This window comes from Pempheris klunzingeri, chromosome 22 (genome assembly GCF_042242105.1).
Source record: "Pempheris klunzingeri isolate RE-2024b chromosome 22, fPemKlu1.hap1, whole genome shotgun sequence".
Classification (NCBI taxonomy): Eukaryota; Metazoa; Chordata; class Actinopteri; order Acropomatiformes; family Pempheridae; genus Pempheris; species Pempheris klunzingeri.
Genome location: NC_092033.1, coordinates 9,048,253 through 9,071,221, shown reverse-complemented (window position 1 = coordinate 9,071,221; position 22,969 = coordinate 9,048,253). Strand labels below are relative to the sequence as shown.

The window sequence follows — 22,969 nt, the reverse complement described above, 5'->3', positions numbered from 1 at the left end:
CTCTCCTTTTTTTCCCTCTCTCGCTCTTAGTCACTTTGCTCTCTTGGGACATCTGTTGTCCATAGCCAACGTGCAGCTCTCCACTCTCAGGTCATTCACTGTGTCCTCTACCGTCAAGTAAAGGAATTTCCTGCCATCGGTTTACGTGTGTGACTGCGTGTGTACTAGCATTCTCTCATCTGCCACCTTCTTCTCCCTGTATCCCATTACTTTCACTGCTCGCTGGTAAACAGAGACACGGTCAGGAATTATACATGAGTCGAGGTTTTATGTCCAAAACATTCCCAGATCCTCAAAACAAAGCAGCAAATAACCCTAGCTTGTATTATTAACTTCCAACCTAATGAGATAGTAAATCATGACAGTCTAGCTCTCCTAATTGTTTTCTTTCTTTTCTGTATATGGACAAGATACAAGATGGTCCCTATGTTGTTGTTGTTCTTCTTAACTTGGTCTCCCTCTGCCTTCATCATATCTTTCTCTCTCTGCAACCACCAAAGTATTTTCTTCCATCCTTTCATCCTCAGCCCCTTTGTCCCCACATTCCCATTGTTCACTCGGCATGGCCCCTGTTCCCATCTTGGCTAAGACTTCCTCCATACATGCCCCCCATGTCTCGGTAATGAACCCAGAGCTCTTCATCTCTCCTTCGTCTTTCCCTGTGTGTAGGACATGACAGATGACTGGGGACCTCAAGAGCTTCGCTCCCCAGGGCTCTAGATAAAGGCAGCTCCAACTGCAAGATGATCAATCAATCAGTTTACACCGCAGGCGCCTGATCAGCCAATTAATCAATTCCTGAGCCAGCAGATGTTGTTGCTGTCCCTCAGTGAAGAAGCTGGCAGTGGAGTGGTGGAGTTGGTGTCTCCAACAAAGGCTGAGGGGCTTGAAGTGTCTGGGAGTATAAAGGAAAGTGATTTTTCATGTTTCTACCAGGATTTCAACATTTGTGGGCTCACTATTCCCATTTGTTTTCACTGGAGGATCTTTTCTCTCTCAGCTTTTCCCATGTTATTATTTGCTTTTCAATTCTGAAAAGAAGTCTGGTCCTAATTATCGTTTATGAGCTTATGATTACTATAAACCTCAATGCTTACATCCTGCACTGGAATAAATTAAGTATATATTTTTAAACATCTACAAATTTAGTTGCAGTGCAAAAGAGATTTGGATGTGTGAGTGGGTTGACACCCCTGTCTCAGCATCATTAAGGCCAGCTGGTTCAGATCAAGACCTCCGTTGACCCTTGCTCACAGGCAATGAACTAGAGACTCCACAAGGACACTTCATTTTAATGTGTCCTTAAACAGCCAGTAGTTAAGGTACACGCACAAACATTGAGACACCCACATTCACCACCTACACCTCTTGGCCTCCGGTCCCTGTCCTGGCCCCTCTGCCCCTGTCCTGGGCAGGTCAGCCCTTTGACCCAGCAGGTCATTGTGTCATTACTCACAGTGCTAAGAGATCCCCAAGGGAGAAGAAATCTGTCTGCCGCCTGTGGCTTTGTTGTGTTTTTCTACTAGGATGCTCTTGCTTGCTTAATTTTCTTGTCAAAGATCAAATCAAGTTACCAAAGTTTCAAAATGTAAGAGTGTCCTAAGCGATACCATATACAGTATGTGTGCTTGTACAGGGATTGGGAAAATTTTACATCATGCTAGAATCAGATGCCAGAAATGAAAACCCATAGGCATAAGTAACATGGACTGGCAGGTAACTAATTTGCTGGACAGTTTTGGTGATCTGCCACCGCTCTACGCTGTTGTGTTGTAAGTTAACAGACACCTGGTAAGCAGCATCTGTACACTGCTGTTGTTGCTGGCATATACACTGTCCTTACAGACTTTCCACAACGTAAGCAAGCTACAATAACCCATCACACTTGCTTGTTCAAATTAACTGAACTGAAGGAGGAAAAAACTAGATTCGGGTGAATCAAACCAAACAGAACAGGCATAACCAAATATATGGGCAGTTAGTGAAGTAAAGGCTCATTTAATTACTTTCAAAAAATCAATTATGATTCAGATTTATTTTAAATAGAGCACTTTTAATGTCATTCATTACATACAAACACAGACTCTGGTAGCATGATTATTGTTAATAAAAAAAAAAAGAACGTTTTCTCAGATGTAAGTATGTGTGTGAATAAGTGTTTAACAGTGCATTTGTCCTATAGTGTTGTCAGTCAAGGTTAAGCCCATTAACTGACCACACTATATCTAACACGATTACATAGCCCATAACCTTACCACCTCCCATGGAGACTAATAGCTAGCCTCGAAGCTAAGTGTTATTACCGCTCAGTAAAACCCCATGATGCTAATTAACCAGGCAAAGTGAATGGTTTCCAATGGAGTTTTACAGCTTCTGCTACCAGGACTTATGTTTTATTAGTGAGTCTAAGAGTAATGCATAATACTGCCAGTAAGGTCTGTGTTAGGAGATATCATTTTACACTCCATCACATAGATTTGATCTGGGGGTGATAGCCTTTAAAGATAGAGTTGCAATGGTGTTAGAGGCAGATACAGAATGTGCCAAGATTTGTAGGAGGGATGTGTGTCTGAAAGAGTTTTGCATGCGTGTGCATGTGTGTGTGTGTGTGTGTGTGAGCTTTGAATGTATTTATTTTTGCGGCTTTTTCATCCGCTCCCCTTTTTTAAAATATTCTATCTCCAAGCTTGATATGACAGTCCTCCCAACAACTGTCAAAAAACCCTCCAACTATCTTGCCATCCATATTCCATCCACACATTGACCTATCTCTCCCCCTCCTTTTCATCTTTTCTACCCCATGCACTTCTCCGCCCTCACCTCCATCCATCTATAACCTCCCACATGCCACCTACACCTCCGCCGTGCCAATTAACACCAGAGCACGGTCACATTGTGCTGCCCTTTGACCCCCTCCCTGCCTGTCGGAACACACAGGACCCGAGGCCCACGGCTTCAGTATTAGTTTGTCACAGGCCCTGTCGCGCAGGTCTGTGATAGATGGGACCTGGTGAGCAGCTCTGACCCACCGTGCTGCAGCACTCACTTGGATGGTGTGAGGGAGCATTGATTATGATGCTACATGTGACAGGGGTGAATCAGGGCTGAGCTGACGGCGGCAGAGAAAGACAAAAGAGACCAAGGTTATGGATGAGGTGCTGTTAGTTAATGTGATGAGATTTGATTTGTGCTCTATCGATCATGCCATCGTGCAAGATTATTTTCATCTAGCATGATTTATTAGCACGTAGTGGGCATACAGTGTAACAGTCACCTCATTGTTACAACATAGAGGTCTACATCATTGAGGTGTGAAATGAAAAATGTAATATGTACAGAATTGCTAATAGCCATAATCAGATTTTTTTTCTTTGAGCAATGAGAAATTCTCGTTTCGTTTTTTCTTTTTTTTTTGGAGTGTTGTGGTGACTCGCCTAAAAGTATGCAGTTGGCAGCTAGTGTTGTAAACTGGTTTAAATCCTTACGCTGTGCATGACAGTTCAATGTTTAAGCCTGCTGTATTAGAACTGGATAAATGTAGAATTTTAACATCCAATTAAATGACAAAATACCTGCCCTTTAGAATGACATATAGAAACATTTTCTGATCGGATGTCCCCATCAGCAGGACAGCTATCTGTACCTCCCAAAAAGTCTGTTGCAATACAATAGATATATTGGTCTGGGAAAGTAAAGGCAGAAAAACATCTTGGTTGGGGCTATAGAAGGATTGTGGTTTTGGTGTTGTTGAGAAAAAGAAGAAGAAAAATTATAATTGTGTTATGAAAAAAAATGTTGTGGTTTCGATGAAAATAAGCACTTAGTTATTGGTTAGGGAAACATTGTGGTTTGGGTTAAAATTACTTCTTTGTTGGGTTAAGGGACCTTTTTCATCATGGTTACAGCTGTAACCATGTAAGAAAAGCAATAGAACTATCACGGTTAAACGAAATTAACATTGACTGTTGGTCACAAATGGGAAATAAACAGCATTCTTTCATGATAGTACCATATGTTCATGACCTATCCATCCACCAACTTTGTTGCTGTACAACAACATCTTCTGACTCATTCCTTGGCTCCAGTCATAATTCCTTCAGCCTCTTTTAACTCTTAACATGCAGGAGCGTTTATTTTGTCACTATCTTTTGCTTCTACATTGTGCCTTGAAAGTATTCAGTGTCTCTTCAGAAACGAGAGCAGGAAAATCTGAAAATACGACGCCATTCTCTTATCCCCTTTAAATGTTTTTATTATAACAGAGCTCCATACCCAGCCACACACGGTGTAAGTACATACTCACACATGCAGTTGCCTTAAGCCTGCTGAACACTGCAGGCAGGAGTTATTTTTGTTACAGCCCCTTGGAATGCTTTTAAAGGAAAAAGTGAACAGAGAGAACACTTTAAACAAAGAAGCAGGTGTGAAAGAAAATGGAGTGTATGGGAGCAAATCATTGAGAGAGCAGGAGGTAGGTGGGGGGGCCTGACGCAGCAAAATCCACCTGTTTTCATCCCTCTTCCGTCCTCCTCCTCCTTTTCTCCCCCGCCCTCGCTCCCAGCTCAAACTGCGGCAGTCGGCTAATTAAAAAACATGGCTGTCCTTAATTATTCAGCGGCTGGCTAATTGATATTCACAGAGGCATTCACCTCGCCTAAACGATCCGTTTAATCTGACCACCACGGTCTCACTCTCAACCGCCTGTCACCCTCAGCTATTGTGCTACTGTACTTAATAAGAGACCAGGGGGAGCTGGATGCAGGAGGGGGAATGTAAAACTTTGCTGTTGATGTTAATGCGGTTTCCAGGGCTGCAAATACCAGTGTGTGAGCCCAGTAGGAGGGTAGTTTTGTGAGTATTTGTGTTTTTACTACACTGTTTTTTTTTTCCCATGTCAAGGGTTGCTGCACAGGAAAATTAGTCAGAGTAAGGCTGAATTAGAATTAGTAAATTAGCCTAATTGACTTGCATCTACCCCTGGACTTGCAACGTTTTCAAATTGCTCATAACATCAGGAATGCTCTGTGTTTCATCATGAGAATGATTGACATGCTCATTTGTTTCATTTTTCACTTCCAAGAAGAAATCATTGTCAGGGAGTCTGGATTTCAAAGCTGGAAAGCTATGAGAGCTTCAGTTGTCCCCTTTTTCATGTGTTCTCTACTTAACCTTTTTCTTGTTTTCTATACTTTGTGATAATTTTCTCTCACAAACTTCTTTTTAAAGTTATAGAGACACATTAGGCCAAGGCTTTATGTCCTGTCTAAAAGCCAGTTCTCCAGTCTTGACACCTCCAGTGATAAATTACCATTATTGTCCTCGTCTCCTCTTTGTTTTTTTTTTATCTCCATTCTTTCCATTCTCAAGTTCTTTTCCATTTTTTTTTTTTGCCAAATTCTGCCCTTCTCTTCCTCTTCCTCTCGACACCCTCACCCCCGCTCTCCTCCTCCACCCATGACCGCCTCTTCATTAGGGAAACAAAAGGTGTATAGGCACTGGTGAAGTCTGTCCCATTGTTTGGCCTTTAGTATGATTAGATTATCTTTAAAGTCTGCTGAATAGGGTTAATCGGTCGGAAGTAATCCTGACATAGTGTGTGTGTCTGGGCCTGTGTGTGTCGTCAAAGAGGAGGGCCAACCTGCTCGCATGGAAATTGAACACATGCACGGCTGCATGTACGCTTAGACGGTACGCACAGACACACACAAAAGTGAGCAAAAAAAAAGAAAATCCCTGGGTACACATTTCTGTCACAACCTCTCCTCTTTTAATGACCCCTTTAGTCTCGCCTTCAGCACACATTTATCTCTCCACCCGCTCTCTGTGGGTACAGCTGCTCCGGCTGGTGTGTGCTTGTGTGGATGTGTGTATGTGCTGATGTGTGGGTTTCAGATCAGTGTCTGAGCCGTTGTTTGTGTCTCGGCGTCTGTGTGCATCTTTTGTCTTTCTCTGCAAAGCTAAAGTCTTTAGTCGCCACCTATCAGCGTAACATTGGGTTTGGACACACTTGTGACAGTACACAACCCCCTGCCAATCCGCTCCTCTGTGTTTCCCTCCATCCCATCATTCCTCTTCTCTTCCTCTTAAATTGAGCTGTTGGTGGGAGACAGTTTTTTGGCACCACCGCCAATGTAATCCAGTCTCTCAAGAACTTTGCCAATCTATCATAGAGGCCCTGATTGCAGGCTTGGAATCGATAACACATTTAAAGGTCATAATAGTGCTACCTCTAGTGTACTTACAGCATACTTTTAAAGATATACTTCAGTGGACATTCACTCAGCACTATCATTTACATTGAAGTTGATCCTGATTCCATCATGAAGTGCTGGCAGCTTTAGCGTTTCTATAACTCTGGCCACACAATAGCACTTCAGACTTGTAAGGGGACGGTTAATGTTAGGGTGCGCTGATGGCGACTTTTGTTTCTCTCTGTATCTGGATCTGTAGATGACATAATGTGTGTGTGCTTGTGTGCTTGTGTGCGTGTGTGTGTGTGTGTGTGTGTGTGTGCGCGTGCGCCCAGGTGTTTGCTTATATTGGTATGTTCCTGTTTTATGTGTAGTGGGTAATCTAGGAGTATCCCCTTGACTTTGAAACTTCCCCCACTCATCTCTTGTGAGGATAGCCCCTTGGTGACACTTGTCACCACTCCTCATCACAATGCATAGAGCACGCAGCTCCGCCTGCAGTGCATTGAGTAGCCAAAACACAGATGGTTATCATTGTAGTAGAGATTGGATGGGGTAATGCAATTTTTTTTTTTTCCGCTTTCCTCCATTCGCTGTATTTTCTTCATCCTCGCTCTCGTCTCCTTCAACATCCTTCAAGGCTTCTCTGTGTGGCTGCTTTCCATAGGGCAGTCCTTGCAGTATGGTGGTCCGTGTGTCTCTTTGAATTTCAATGTATGTAACTAACAAAAATGCTTCATAGTTATATACCATACATGTACTGTGTGTGTATGCACTGGTGTGTGTATATACCATTGAGAGAGGAGATTGAGGGGATGAAGTATGAGTGTTCAAGCAGAACAGCATGGTAGCCAGTCACCCCTAGCCTCTGAATACTAAACCTTTCCAAAGAAGTTCATGGATGAATCAATGCCTCTTTACACTCTTTTTTCTTCTCTCTCTCTTGTTTTCTTTCAATGCTTCCCTTATTCAGGAAATAGAACGGAAGGTAAGTCTAGTGGTCTTTACTTTCTCCTGGACTCTAAATTTCTCTCTTACAGTTTCAGTGTGATAGAGTCAAGGATTTCTTTTCCCTTTTCTGCTTCTTTGACATGTACTTTCCAGCAGGTATTTCAGCTGCTCCATATTTCGATGATCCCCTTTTACAGCTCCCTTGGCCCAAATGCTTTGTAGAATTATAGATGAGATGACAATTTCAGCTTGTTTTTGAAGACTTATTAACAGAAGGGAGCAGTAATATGTAATGCTTTTGGATGGCTCCTTAAATTCACTGTGGCTTTGAATAACACAGCTTTATGTCTTGTTTAAAGGTTTCTCCATATTTTTATACATCATTTTTTATATACTTATGTCTTTTAGAATACCATAAAACAGTTTTCCCTCTAATCAAAACCTTGCTTGATGTCCCAATTTCACCAGTCTGTAAATCCTGTTTTATCATTATTATCCATAGTCATCAATATATCAAAAGCTCAAGTCAATAATGAGAAGTAATTCCACAATTTAAAATATGCATTCCTCTAAACTTTGTTGTTCTGTCTGTAAAGAGAGCTAAACATCTATCATCGTTGATAACATTTTAATTTCCATTTTGATTTGAGCCATTGGCCCCCTCTCCCAGTGTGAAGATCTGCTTTTTCCTCTCTGGGAGCTGATACATCCAGGTGTTATCTTTTCTGTAAATCACCCAAAGAGTCAGCCGTACGTTTAGTGAAGGTCACAGTAGAGCGGAGGACAGTGGAGATCGGTAGGCTGGGTAAATATATACGCCAGACCATGGTGCTTTTCGCACATCGAGAACTGATGTTATCCTCTTGGCCTGATAGTGGCTTGGTTAAAGATTGAACACAAGGGGAGAAAGAAGCACGTAGAAAACATGCATCATCTGTCTCAAAACAGAGACACAGCGATGCATTTTCAACACATTAAGCAAAATGTGCACTTATTCCCATGTATGCAAAACTGTGGGTGTATGCACATGCTAGCAGGCACAGCACACACATCAGAAAACCTCACATGAAATCATTCCAAACCTGTTTCGCAGTCTGGTGTATATATGCCACTGAAAAACAGCCCTGTGTCTGTATTGTTGTTATAATGTGTCTCTTCTTTACACACACTTGTCTTTCCCATAATGGGCCTCTCTCATGTGCATGTATACTTGTGTATGTGTGTATTTTGTGGTCGTTTTGATAAAATTGGAAAAGCTCCATTGAGCACATAAGTAATGGTTTTTCTTCTATTTTGTATGTGTGTGTCTGTGTGTGTCTGTCTGTGTGTGTGTGTGTGTGTGTGTGTGTGTTCATGTTTGTGTGTGTGTTTAGGCCAAGCAGCTGGAGGCCAGAGAAGCAGACCTAAAGAAGCAGGATGCTTTCTACAGGGAGCAGGTAGCCCGGCTGGAGGAGAGGGTAAGAGACGGTTTTCACCTTACACCAACCTGAAAAATGCATGTATATGAAAATAGGTTGCACTGATGTGTAACTCAAAACTCACAAAACTAGGCTCCACCACTGCAGATATGAGCAATACTTGATTCATCTTACATCAACACATTTTTAAAAGGCAGAGGCCAACAAGTATACCATATGTACTATATATACAGCTATACATACTATACATGTGTTTTTAACTACAAGCTTATGGAAGGTCATTACACACTGCTGTAGACTAACTCGCTTTGACAAAACTGATTTCAACGTTGTGTTTTTATGGTGACCAAGCAAAACGCTGAAGAGAGAACCAGAGTTTTGCTCTACACATAACTACAGCAATGATTAACAACAGAACCAAACCAAAGCACAACTTATGAGAATGTGTCAATGTAGAAGATACAAAATTTAAAGGTGAAGCAAAAGACAACTTTGCATTTTAGAAACGGCAAACTAAAAACTAAATACTGCATTATTAAGTCACCAAGCAAGATGACATCATTGCTATTTTCAAGAACATACATCACACTGCAGCTCTAGTTTTTGCCCGGGGGAAAGTTTTCATAACTTACCTTTTATTAATGTATGATATACTTAGCGAATCACAGCAGTGCACACAGAAACATACACACAAACAAGCATTCGGCCAGCATACGCGGTAGACCTGGTCACCACTGGGCTCAGCCAAAGCACAGTGACAATTATTATTTTTCTTCATCGCTCTGCCCCACTGTTTTTGTTATCATCCTTCAACTTAAACTCTGCATGCTTTCCCCAGTGTGGTGTGCATTGCTCTCCCTCTCATTCTCTTCCTCTCCGTAATTGTCTCTCTGCCACTCTTTAGCTCTCCGGCTCTCTTTTTTCTTTAATTCACCCTCCATTCCTCTGCCTGAAGGATAAAGGGTTACATCTCATTTATCCCTGTGTGTGTCCTCCTGTCCCTGAAAATGACACTACCACGATGTTCCTTGTCAAACCAGTGTCCTATGGAGGGGGACAAGGGTTAGCTGCCATACTTAGCCCTCTTCAATTGGCAGCTCCATGCTGATCCCAGTGAGAGATGCCTGCAAGGCAGGGAACCAGGGTCAAATGCCCTGTTAAAGTGTGTTTAAAAGGACGCCTTCATGCTGCTCTCAAATCATAAGTGTATCTTAGGAAGGATACAATGCCCATTTAATGTGTTTAAAATGGCGCCTTCATACTGGGAAGGAGTTTTCTCCCCTTCGGAGAGTGCAAAAAGTCAAATGCCCTCTATAGTGGAAGCAAAATGGAAATTTCACACCGTTGTGAAGCCAGATATTCTTTGTGGGAAAGGGAGACACTCTTATTCTTGAAAGAAAAAGAACTCTTAGAAGCTTACATGAATACTAGGTAGGCTGAATATCACATACCCAGTTGGCATATTGTCCTCAAAAGGACTTCAATGTCAAATGATTCTGTCTTTATCTGAATGTGTCAAATGTGATTTCTTTTTTTTTTGGGGGGGGGGGGGGGAGAATGTCTTACCATATGTATGCTTGCCCACGCACGTGCGCACATCTTATAATATAAGTAAACTTTCCTGAGTAAGCAGCACCGCTGTAATCAGTCACTGCTGCAATAGCCTTTAATATTTAATATTTTAATGTGGGTTTGTTAGTTCCCAGTACACATAAGACAATACTACTTTTGAGTCAATAAAGCTTGCACGTTTTTCTTCCTTCACTGAGAATGCATTCTTAAGCCAGTCCCGTAGGTCATTAGTGGGCTTCTCACAGTGATTAGAAGTGCAATAGTCTCTACAGTTTTGGTTGGGTAGCAGAGAGGAAACCATTTGCTGACGTCAAAGGAAGGAGGGGATTAATTGATGGATCATCTGCAAAGGAAACAGCTACAATGTTTTCACTGACTTTCAGTGGCAGGTTAATGGCTTGGCAAAAGATCTAAATGTTAGAATAATTTGAAATGTATTCATGCTCTTGTTGCACTTGAATCTCAGTTCCTCAGCTTATGTTGCACTACTACATCTTTGGATATTGTAGCTCTACTGCATCGCCTAGTATAGGAAATGTGAGTGCTGATGGTAGAAGCGATGAGTCCCAACTAACACAGGCATTATCGACTTCAGGCACTGGCCGTACTGGCCATCCATCAGCCATGTTTGCCTCTGGTCAATATTCCTTAGATCAAAGTGTCAACAAATCATCTTCACACCTCGGAGAGAGAGAGAGAGAGAGAAGACCGAGAGAGGGGTGGACAGACAACACGGAAAGAGATACTGTATTGAAGCCAAAAGCCAAAGGAAAAAAAACTACAGTAGAGATTTAACATAAGAAAAGACAAGGTAGGAAAAAAAGGCAGGACAGTTGGAGATTCTACCTGAGAATGTATTACACGAAATTATGATAAAGTGACATTTGTGAGCAAGTGATAGAAGATAAGAAGAAAGAAAAATGTAAAAGAAAGAGACAGAAGAGTGGTAAAAAGATAAAATGTCAAAGAATGATAAAGAACAAGAGAGTACGGTAAAGAAAAGGTTGAAAGACTACCTCACTGAAAAGTAAAAAAAAAAAAAAAGATGGAAGGTTGAATGTGAGAAATGGGGAATGTGAGAAGCAGGCTGTAAAAATGAACAGCATGCACACTGATTTATTTATTAATTTATGCACATGAATGATATATTAATTATATTTCCAAAGCACTTTGACCCCAGATCCCTACCATTTCAATTAGTAAATTCTATCATGACGGAATTTATGGCCTGTGGAGAGAAAATGTAACAGAAGTGGCAACCATGTGTGCGTTTTGTGTGATGGCGTGTGATCTTGTGTGTAACTGACGATCAATGGTGGGCATATTGCATGTTGTCTTACTGTGCAGCAAGCGGCTTGGGACTCCATAGGGGGTGCAGTTTGTTTGGAGTGTGTTAATAACGCTCCTTTTTCTTGTTCTGGCCACAGTGGCCCGTTTGGCACTCACTCCAGCCTGTCATCACTTCCTGTTCTCCTCACCCTACGTAAGCCCGGCAGCATACCAAACAAAATCATTTTTGGCACGTTCTGCGTCTGTGTACCGACTGCAACTCCCGCTTGGTTAATAGCGGCTGCGCCAGATGAAAGAGCTCAAAGCATATAGACAGTACAAAGAACAAATTTACAGGAAGATACAAATAAAGACTGGCTTACATATTGGCACATATGTATGAAAATAGCTAGAAAACAGCTGCACAACAAACATATCCATATGCAGGTCAAATTGTTACTGTAAACTGTATATTAAGGGCAAGGTCTGGTTCTTCCTGTGTTCTACAAGCAGTACATAGTTAATCTATAAACAAAATGTATTAATGTGTGACCATGAACTGAGCATTTGGTGCTTTAGTCAGTTTAAATATGTGTGAATTGATTACCTTTAGGCTGGACAAAATACGACACTCGAAGACACTACTGTGAGGCTGTTGGAAATTGTCATGGGTGTTTTTCCCTATTTTATACAGATTAATCAATATCTAAAATTATTAGTGGCAGCCCTGTTATATGCACATGCTATTGTACCATACAGTGTAGTATGTGTAAGTACTGTAAGATAACTTTTGTATTGCAGTGTTAGTGCACAGGATTTGTTTAGAGACATCGCACAGCTAATTCAAATATTCATGAGATTGATGGCATGTGAAAAGACACCTTCCAGCGCGGTGCTCTGTAGCACCTACCAAAGGTCGGGAAGTTGAATTTAGTTACGCTTGCGTAGTAAACTTTCACGAACAAGCAACGTAAACTCATTCAGGAAGAAAAGGTAAAACATATAGAATCAATCACGTGGCAGGTGATGGTGTATTGGTGAGCACTGGTGTAGCACATCAGCCAGTGGTGACCCTCAGAAACATTTTATGTGACATAAAATTGCATTATATTTTGATAATTTATGGCCCAGTTCACTTGGAACAGCTTGCATTACAATACACTACTTGGCTACTGCATCAAACTGCACCCCTCTAACAAACATCTGTCAGGTCAGGAATGACAACTTGTACCGGTTGCATGGCAACTAGTGGCACCTTGTGAGTGTCGGCGGGTGTGCACTGTAATCAGTGCAAAAGTTAATGATGGAGATGGGGATGGAGCCAGACAGCAAGATAATTGTGACTGAAGGGAATCTGCACCATAAAGTTACATTGATGTAATAATAATCATGTGTTACTGTGATATATGGTAAGCTCCTATAACTGCCAGAAGAGAAAGTCTCCCTCTCTTTCTTTTTTTTTCTGCTGCTGAGGAAGCTTTCTGGCATCTTAATGTGTGTAATTAAATGATTAGTTTTGACATTATATTGTATTATGTGTGCTGCCCTCAATCATATACTGGCTCCCTAAATTGGTAATTAGTCACCAAAACTTTAAGAACTCCTACTGTAGCCAGTCTGCTATCACTGGAGCTATCACAGCCCAGTGCTGCACTTCTTCTTGGTTGTAAACCCTCCATTTTTACCAGTGAAAGCACAGTCAATTTGATTTCCATTGGAGTATGCTGCTAGCTTAGTATTATCTCCCATCACGTTCTTGAGCCTCCCTCCATCTGCCCGCCGTTCTTCCCTTTACCTCGGGATTCCCCCAGTATCTTGCGCACCAGCAGAGAAAGAGGCACCAAAAAAGAGAGAGAATATAAGTCTGATATATATTACACGTCTGTTCCAATCCAACATGGCCATTCATCAGAGGAGCTTCCAGTGACAGGCCATCACCAGGCTCCCAGGCAGCTCAGCCTGCTGCCTCTGCCGCTGCTGCTCATTGGGGCCACAGCTACCAAATAGCCCCTGAAAACAATATCTATATATTTATTACATTTTCACTCAATACCTGCCCGCTGTAAAACAATCTCATATTTAACAATCAACTCGCCCATGTTTTTTTTCCTCCTTTCTTTCTACCATGTCTCTTTCTAGCCCTCCCTCCTCACCACAACTGTCTCTATGTATCTCTCCTTTTTCAGTTTTTTTTTTTTTTTTCCTTTGAGTGTTTTTTCTTCATGCCTCAATTTCTTTTTTTTTTTCAGAAGAGATTTTTCTTCTCTCTTTTTTTCTATCTTTCTTTTCGCCTTGTATATCGATGAAATTGGATTTTTCTGCTCTCCCATGGAGGACAATCACAGCAGCAATTGCCATCTCATAGCAAAGTTCCACAGTGCTGTGAAAGGAAGAAATACAGGGGAAAGAGCATTAAAAAACAGTAACAGCTTCTATCTCTCTATCTTTGTCTCTGACTTGCTTTCTTGTGTTCTCTATCCCTCTCCCTCCGTTCCCCTCTGTCCGTCTCTCTTTAGACTTCAGTGTTGTATGTTACCATTTAAATAGAAAATTAGAACAGGTGTGTTTTTCTCGCCGTGTTGCAGGAAAGAAGTTTTACAATTTCTCTCTCACCATGAAGCGATCAGTGTAGTCTCTCCGGTTCTGCTAGTTGTATAACTGGAGACACAGTAATCCGGAGTGAAGACATGACAATGTGCTGCAGTGCTGAATTACTGTGTCTGAGACTGTTTGCTGTTATAGCGGCATAATGGGAGTCACAGGGGTTTAACAGGAAGCCTTTTCAAGGGGTGGTGATTCCACAACAGAGTGGCACATTCGTTTATATTAGAATAAAACGGCAGTAAGTAAAATCTTACGTTTTGTTTTATATATCGTTCAGTTTTAAGTCACAGAGATGTTGACTAAAGCAGTGGTGAGTCTGTAAGTTTCTAGGCCATAGTTATGAGTTGTATCATATTGCACTATTCCTCAAACTTAAGGTATAGTTTGACATTTTGGGAAATATGCTTACATGCTTTCCCACCAAGAGGTTGATAATAAGAATGATACCACTTTCATGTCTGCATGGTACTTGTGGCGCTACAGCCAGCAGCCAGTTAGCTTAGCTTAGCACAATGACTGAAAATGGGGGGGAAACTGCTAATCTAGCTTTGTCCAAGATTACGAGGTTACAAGACACCAGCGGAGACTCCATGAAATGACTGAGCCTGTGCAGATGTTGAAAGTGGAAACAATTCTAACTTATGTATTCTGTCTGAACACATGGTTAAAGGTGATGGTAGGTTGATTTTTTTTTTTTGCTCTCCTTATGAGCAAGTTGCACTTAGTCACACAGCAGAAGTCTAATTTTCTCTTGCTCTGCAGATCAGTAATTTTAGCTATGGAGGGGTTTCTCCCCATTTCGGGCCTCCTGCTCAGCAGCAGATAAGACAAAGAAGCCATCAATGCAGGGAGTTATTTGTTTTATTCATTAGAAATTGGAGGGTTTTCTCTAAATTGAGCGGGAGCCTGTGCAGCTTCTATCTTCTCCATATCACTGCCATGCATTTGCAGTAATGACTTAATTTGTCTATGACACCCCCCACCAGCATTTTGTTTGGCTCCAGATGAGCTGAAAACCTAGTGGACAGCAAATGGATTAAATAGGATGAGAATAAACAGTTTGTTTTAGAGCCTGTTTTAGAGGTAGATATTTTTCTTTAACAAAACCAACTGTAGTCTCTCTTCTCTGGGCTAACGAAAGGTCAGGGCTAGTCTTTCAATCAGTTGGGGCAACAGCTGGAAATCACAATTTGAGACCACTCAGTAATCACCCAAATTACACTCTTCTCTGACTGGTGTTAAGCGAATGTGTGTCTTTTGGGGGCTTTTTGTGGGCTACTGTTTATATCAAGCCACCAGAGTAGGTGAAGACACGTTTGGCAGCATGTCTACACATGTACCCAGGCTGTGTGTGTTAGTACCTTGTGTGTGGATGTGTCTGTGTGAATGCATATGCATTGTTTGTGTGTGTGTATTGTAAGTGGTCCTGCAATCATTGTCACATATGGCCTTTTGTCCTCTCTGGTGGGTTAGTGTGCTGATTAGTGCCAGCTCTGTCGTTTAGCCAGGTATTATTACCTTATACTTAGTATTCTAGACAGAGACCCAAATCCACCTCCTTCTGGCTCTCTCATTCTCTTCCAATGGCTCAATCTTGGCACCCAAGAGAAGTCTTATTCTTGCCCCTTTAGCAGCCTCAAAAATCTCATTTTAGTCTTTTTATCTATGAATAAGCTTCTCTTTTAAATCCTTTTCCTTTGCTCTTGACAGTTTCTTTGTCTACACCGAAAATCACTTGATTCAAGGCCAAGAGGGCACAGATACAGCATGAGCTTACAAGTTAACTCTTAAACTTGGGGCATTCTACTTTATTGTATTTTACATACAAACTAATGTCTACCTGCAGTGGATTGGAGTATTCAGTCTTGTTCATTGTTTCCACATTTTGTTGTTTTGTACATGTCATGCAGAACCTTCATCATCATCAGTCTGCCCAACTGCCCAAGAATTACAAAGTAACACCATTTGGTGAAATTTTCTTTGACACCTTTGCCAATAATGCATGATAACCACACATATAGCAATGTGTAACTATAGTCATAAGCACTCACACATATCCATGATGCTTTATAACATAATCATAACTTATTATAAAGCATCTCATAATTACTTATAAGGCCTCATTCACTGACTTTTTTTTCCCCCAATGATCATAATGTATTACTATACTCATACAGTAGTTGAAATGCATTGTAATCCTTTTGCATTGCATTATAATCACCTTTAAAAAGCATTATATTGTCATTCTAAGTAACTCTAAGTGGTCATTGTGTGCTTTAAGTGAAGTAATGACATTCCTGAGGTGTAGTCAGATGTACGACATCACATGACCACTGCTTTATTATGTGTCATAATTAGTCACAAGGCATTATGGGTATGTATGAGTGCTTGTAATTATACTTCTACATTGCTATAAGCAGAGTATAACACATTATAAGTATTGTTGTAATGTATTACTAGCGTCACTGAAAATGTTACCTAAATTCTTATAAACGTTCGCTTAAACAGTCACTTACACCTTTGTGCACATCCATCCCTGAACATGTTCATATAGAATATATAACTGGAGTTTCCTGGAGTGCAAATAAATCATTTCTAATCAATTGAATTTGACAAATGTGTCAACTTTGTCAAATTTAATCAAGAAGAATCAAAGATTTATTAAATCACAAGTGTCACAGCAAAGGGTCTGACTTTATGTAAATAACAATTAAATATATGTACTATCGATACCAGAAGGGATGTTATAATATACTCATGGTTTGATATTACCCTGATATGATATTTATTATGATATCTTACAGTGTGTTGTAGAGTGTTTTTTATTGTAATTGAGAGCACTCTATAAATATATGTCAAAAATTCAGTTTTAATTAAGTTTTAAATTTTGTCTGTGGCTTTACAGAAGATAAGATAAGATATTCCTTTATTAGAATAAAATATAAGTAAAAGTAGAAAGTAAAAAAAAATAATAATAATGAAGGATCTATTGCAGAACCGTCAGTGTCCATCCAAATGAAGAGGACTCAAATCTGTATCAGACCCTGTGTCAGTGTTGTCATGTCCCATCTTCTTTTAGCTCTACAACGCATGACTATTGATCCTTTCAGCAGCGCAGCTCATTCCCATTGATCTCTTGTGAACTATGATAAATGTCTTCCCTGGTAGAAGGTTAAGTTGGAGCAGATGGGACCAAGAGGTTTACATTTGTCACATTGCTAGTGTATCTGTAATGTATGCAAGTATTTGGTTTCCCGTAAATGACATGTTGATGGGTTAACTGGTCACCGAGTCTGTGTGGTTTTAGTACAACTAATTCTGAGACTACGGTTATAGTCAGGCCCTTGGCTAAGGTGTATGTAGCTCAAGGATAATTGTTCCTCTACTGACAATGCTATGAAAGGATGGAACTAAGTGTTCAATTCCATTGTTAACCCTGAAAGTTTTTGATTAAAACTTCTCCAGAAAAAAAACAGCTTGCACTGCACTAAATTAAAACATTTTTATTTTGAATTTGTTTTCTTTTTGTGATCTCTGTGAAGGTCTGCTCATGATTTTAGATCATTACAGTCTCAGAGATCTTTGACCCAGCTCTACATCATACAGTGCTGATTGTGTAGCTGTATGGCACAACATTAACCCAACAGGCAATGGCACAATACCTCTAGATGTCTGATGTGTGAAGCAAATGCTTTTATGCTTGTGTGGACTATGCCATTTTAGTGTTAGTGTACATGTTACTATCACGTATTGTACAGTTATTCACAGGAAGACATTGGCATTGGTAGACATTACCTGATTTTGCCCTCAGATCAAACCTCATCCAAATCTCAATCAAGCCATCCATCACACTTTACGGGCTCTCACCATTTGATCATAAATGTGCATAACAGCCACTAAGGACTGACAAAACAGATCCTCCTCAGGTAGTATAAATGGGATAGGAGCCAGGTTATATGGCCTTGGTTGAGGAGGTAATTCAGGTTGAGGGGTTCTACTATGGGTTCATTTGCTATGGGTCACCAGGGGGATTATGACCGGTGGTCTGTACGTTGTTGACTTGCAACCCCGTGACCTTTCAGGTTTGCTGCCTGTTATTACAGCAGTCGTTTGTGAGACGATAAGCACAAGTGCTCTCATAAATACTCGCAAATAATTCACACACTCACACAGAGAGGCAAACGTGCATGGTGTACAAGCACACACACACACACACACACACACACACTCAAAGCAAAATAGAAAAATGCTAATATTTTTTCATCATTGCAGTCTTCGTATCTACAAACATACCCGCCACTTACAACTTATAAACACCACAGTTTGCAAAGTTATCCTCCATGCTGTGGACAATAACCCCAACTGGTCATACACCTTTCCCCTCAATAAACCTTTCCTCAAGATTTAAAGGAGTTGAGTGATGGTGGATGAGGTAGGGCTTTGTTGACTCAGCAGCACTGTAGGAAGGATTATATCAGAGAACTCTTAAGAGTCACTGTGCTGAAATGTTACCTTTTTCATAAATAGCTACATCCCGAAAGCAGGGAAGATGTGAAGAAACTGGATGGACTGTTTTACCGAAAAGATTACAATCACATTTTCCTGTATTTGTCTCACTCACTGGCTTTTCTCTCTGTCTCTTTGCAGAGCGCTCAGTTCTACAAGGTTACCACAGAGAACTACCATAAAGCTGCTGACCACGTGAATGCCAAGTTCAAGTAAGTTTAGACGCAGTTCTTCCAAAGTAGATCAAAGGATTTAAATCACATTCCAGCAGTTTTTAGCATCTTCTTTATTCTTTGTCTCCAAAAACAGAATTTTCATTGCTGCTTTAATGGCTTTTTAAAGCCTTTTTTTATCATGCATAGAAAGTTTTTATTTTACAGTCTTGGTAGGCTTCGTGTGTATTGTGTAAAATAATGCATTCACTGAAGATTAGAAGTCCATGTGGACCAGTGAATGCACTATTGAATTATGCAAGCCACATTCTAACCTACGTCTTTCAATCAGAAGCACATTAGCTTGTTCCATTAGCTGATGTTGATGATGTGGCTCACTGATAAGCCTAATTGCATGTTTGTGATAGCTGACAAGGCTTTTCTTGTGCTCTTTTGGTATGTTATTGTCATTTAAATCTTTCGGTGTTAGAAGAGTGCCATTTATTCTGTAAAACTTGATCTGCATACAGACCTGTGTCAAACAGAATTATCAAATCATTTATAAGTTTTGTAGTATTTTCACAAAATAAGTCACAAATAATATAACCTCTGTGCTGCAGAAAAGAAGTCTACATTGTTTTTTAAATATACTTTGCCCTCTCTTATATTGCAAACTACTAACTAGTGGTCTTGTACGCCAAGAAATATTAATAAGATCTTTTGCATTTATTTGTATTTGTAGTACATCCCAGCACAAAGAGTGCATGTACAGTCCTCACTATGATAGTGCTATGCTATGCTCCAAATAAACGTTACTGCATCCATGGTCATGAATGTTGTACATATCCGACACGTACATGTAACTCAAGAAGATGCAGAATCCCTCCCTGACTATGTTCCATCTGTCTTCTTAATAAGAGGCCATTAGGCTCCATAGTAATGTAGGAAAGTGGATGAGGAGCCTGCAGGGGGTGGGGCCTTGCTCTGAGCTCTCCTCTAGGGAGGCTAGGCTAATTGTGTTAGCTTGTCATTAGCCAGCGCTAACACTGGGATCATTGTCTCCCTCAGAAATGCGGGAAACTGATTAGCCTAGTCCACCGGGGATTTAGCGCTAGACTCATGGAAGCTAGACCTGAGACTTCCCAAATCATATTAAAGATAAAGAATACACTGGGATAGCATTACTGCCAAATGACACTGCTAACTGCAAGCGAGCTTTGGGCTAACATGCGGGTAGTCATGTGATGCAGGCCTTTGCATGAAGAGCACTGATTGGCTGATTGGATTATAGGAGGTGCATTAGCAGCTTTGTGACTGGATTACAGTTATGGGAGGGGGGAAGTATCTGCGTGTGCATGTGTGCTCTAATGAAATGGCAGGAAGGTCTGGTGTTACAAGACAGGAGCAGGGATGCATTGAGGAGATCAGAGCAGAGGGTTAATTGGATTTAACAGGGCGTGTTTGGCCCATCCTTGTTTATGTGTGTGAGTTCATGCGTGATGGTGTATGTTTGTATGCACTCATATGTCACACATCTTACGCACATAATGCGTGTGCCTTTCCTCAAAGGTTTCTCTCTCCCTCTCTCTCTCATGACAGAGACCCTACAGAGATAAGATGCTATCTGTGGCCTCTGTTGAATAATAAAAGGAAATATTTTTTGTCTCACAGAGGCTTTTGATTTCCTCAAAGTTGAAAATGTCCCCCAGAGATTAAAAAAAAAAGAAAAAGAAAAGCCTTATCCATACTTGATAGAATTAACATTTGATATGTTAATGTGAGGATGTTATAAAGTGTGGGAGATGACATCTTTCTTATTAGAATGTCTTCATTTCCCCACTCTAGCTAATGTCAGTGCCACTGTAAAGCAAGTGATAGTACTCCAGGGATTGATTAGTGTCAGGGCCGATAGTAGGCTACGGTTTATTATAGTGTGTAATCAGATGTGTTAGACTAGAGTAGGCTGTCTGTCAAGGGTTATTACACGTATATGTGCTTTTGGAAGTTTTAATTAGGACTGCCGGTAAGTTTGAAGTTTTTTTGCCATGTGCATATAATGTCAGATCAGTTAGGAATTGGTTTCTGTTGGACTATTTTACTTTGCTGCTTTGTGACATTCAGATCAGGACAAGATATAAAAATCAGGAGTGCATGGGAATGTATGTCTCAACGCTATATCCAACACTCTCACAATGGGAATTAATTAATATGATTTGAAACAGGGAAACATTACAAGTTTCTAGACAAGTCAAGTCTCAGACAACACTGAGATGAAAATGTACTACGGTGAATTTCCTTTCATTAGCGTATGAGCTTTACACGAGTTAAACCATGTTATTTATATATACGAGTCAGCAAGTAGCCGGTGTGCAACTGTTCCTTTCATTGCAGTGGTACGCTGTGGTCATTATTTTCCTTGGCGATTTTGAAAGAAATAAATTAAAGTATGAGAGGTAGGTGCTCAAGGGAGAGAGAGGTGTGTGTGTGTGTGTGTGTGTGTGTGTGTGTGTGTGTGTGTGTGTGTGTGTGTGTGTGTGTGTGTGTGTGTGTGTGTGTGTGTGTGTGTGTGTGTGTGTGTGTGTGTGTGTGTGTGTGTGTGTGTGTGTGTGTGTGTGTGCTCTACACGAGAATGTGTGTGTAGTTATGTTTTAGATATGTGTGTGAGCAGTACAGCTGTTCCCTGGCGTTCTCCTGCAGTATTCCCGCCAGAGAATGATGGAGCTTTCCCAACCGGAACGTTACTGCATCACTGTGACCTCATTACATCCACAACACACACACACACACACACACACAATGAGAAATGTCCACATTCTTTCACACTATCACAACTATGATTTTCTAAATAAAGGAAGAGCAATGCTAATACAAGAATAGAAACATCCCTTTCATTTTGTGGCATTTCCATAACATTCTTCAAAAACTTCGTGCCATAACAAACGAAGCATTTTTCAAGTTTTGTTTTCCCCCACAAACATATGGACACGTCAAGTAATATTGTCTGAAGATAGTATGAACAAATAGTGCTAAAATTGGAAGAAGGTTCCTCTGGTGTCTAATGTTGCTATGAATCATAACCTGCAGGGGATCATCCTGCTCTCAAAGACGTAGACAAAAGACATTCGGTGTACAGTTCTACTACGTATACATAAATATACACAACATGTAACAGATAATGTAATAAGACGGTATGTTAGACACACACACGTACACATGCTTTTATTTACTTTCCCTGTGACACTGACTGTAGATAAGAGTTCCCAGTCACCTGTGGAAACGAGGCTATCTCCTCCCACGCCTGATTTATATCCTGCCACGTTCGCCACTGGTTGTTTATCCAAGTCTGATGCATTATCACACTGTCCAGCACTGAATGTGTGACCTTTACCGCAATACATGTATGTAGGAGGGCACATGTGCGTGTGCTTTTGTTTGTGACGAATGAATGAATTCCAGTGCGCTCACATATATGAACGTGTACGCAGATCTCTGCTTTGGAGAGTGTGTGTTTTTGTTGTGTGTGCCTGTAGTGTCTCGACCGGCTGCAGGGACCCAATGGGGCTTTAGTTTGAAATGCAAGCTGACAGGCATGGAGGAAAATGATAGATGTGAGATTATGCGAAAAGATGGAATGGGGAATGAAAGAACGATGGCGTAGTCGTAAGCCTCCTGTCAGTGCTAACCTTTGGTGGGGCTTTGGGCTTCTTTGTTGAAGCTGGTCACTGTCACTGTTTGTCCAGGGTCTCTGTAGGATTGAGACGGGACGGAGACGTCTTATTATGGTGAATGGGCGAGTCTGACAAGGCTGCATAGTGCTGAAGGATTTAGACCATCATCTCTTATGTCTCAATCTGCCTCCTCAGGTTTCAAAAACTTGGATTCCTCTAAGCTTTCACCCTTGATGGTAAGATTTGTGATAAGATCAGAAACGGCAACGTATTTTCACGCTTTTGTGTTTGTGACTGAGAGTGCGTGTGTGTCTAAGCCAAGCATTTTTGGTTTCTTCCTCATACAGTCGGCCATAGAGAATAAAATCTCATTTTAGTCTGTCACTTCACTGTCACTCCTCTCCTCCCTCAGGCTGCACACTCACTCCATTCGTCTGTTGTTTATTTTTTAGCTCTTATGAATAAATCTTTTTTTAATTTAATCCAGTTGACAATAACAGCAGCCGCAGTCCTCGCTTCGTCTCTCCGCACACACACAAAGGTGGAATGAGGAGGCGTGGAGCAAAACTTGTTGAATGTAAATGGCCCATTGTTTGTCTTCATAATACCGGTGTGCTGTACTGGCTTGGTCAAGAGAA

At 40.9% G+C, this 22,969-nt stretch overlaps 1 protein-coding gene across 1 annotated transcript in view; it reads left to right on the top strand.

Annotated features, from left to right (window-relative positions):
* Positions 1 to 22,969, top strand: part of chchd3a (coiled-coil-helix-coiled-coil-helix domain containing 3a) — a 68,711-nt gene that overhangs the window by 32,672 nt on the left and 13,070 nt on the right. Inside the window, exons 6-7 of the mRNA XM_070853739.1 lie at positions 8,516 to 8,599; positions 18,653 to 18,723. Of these exons, the coding sequence (XP_070709840.1) occupies positions 8,516 to 8,599; positions 18,653 to 18,723 (155 nt within the window). The remainder of the gene's footprint in view (positions 1 to 8,515; positions 8,600 to 18,652; positions 18,724 to 22,969) is intronic.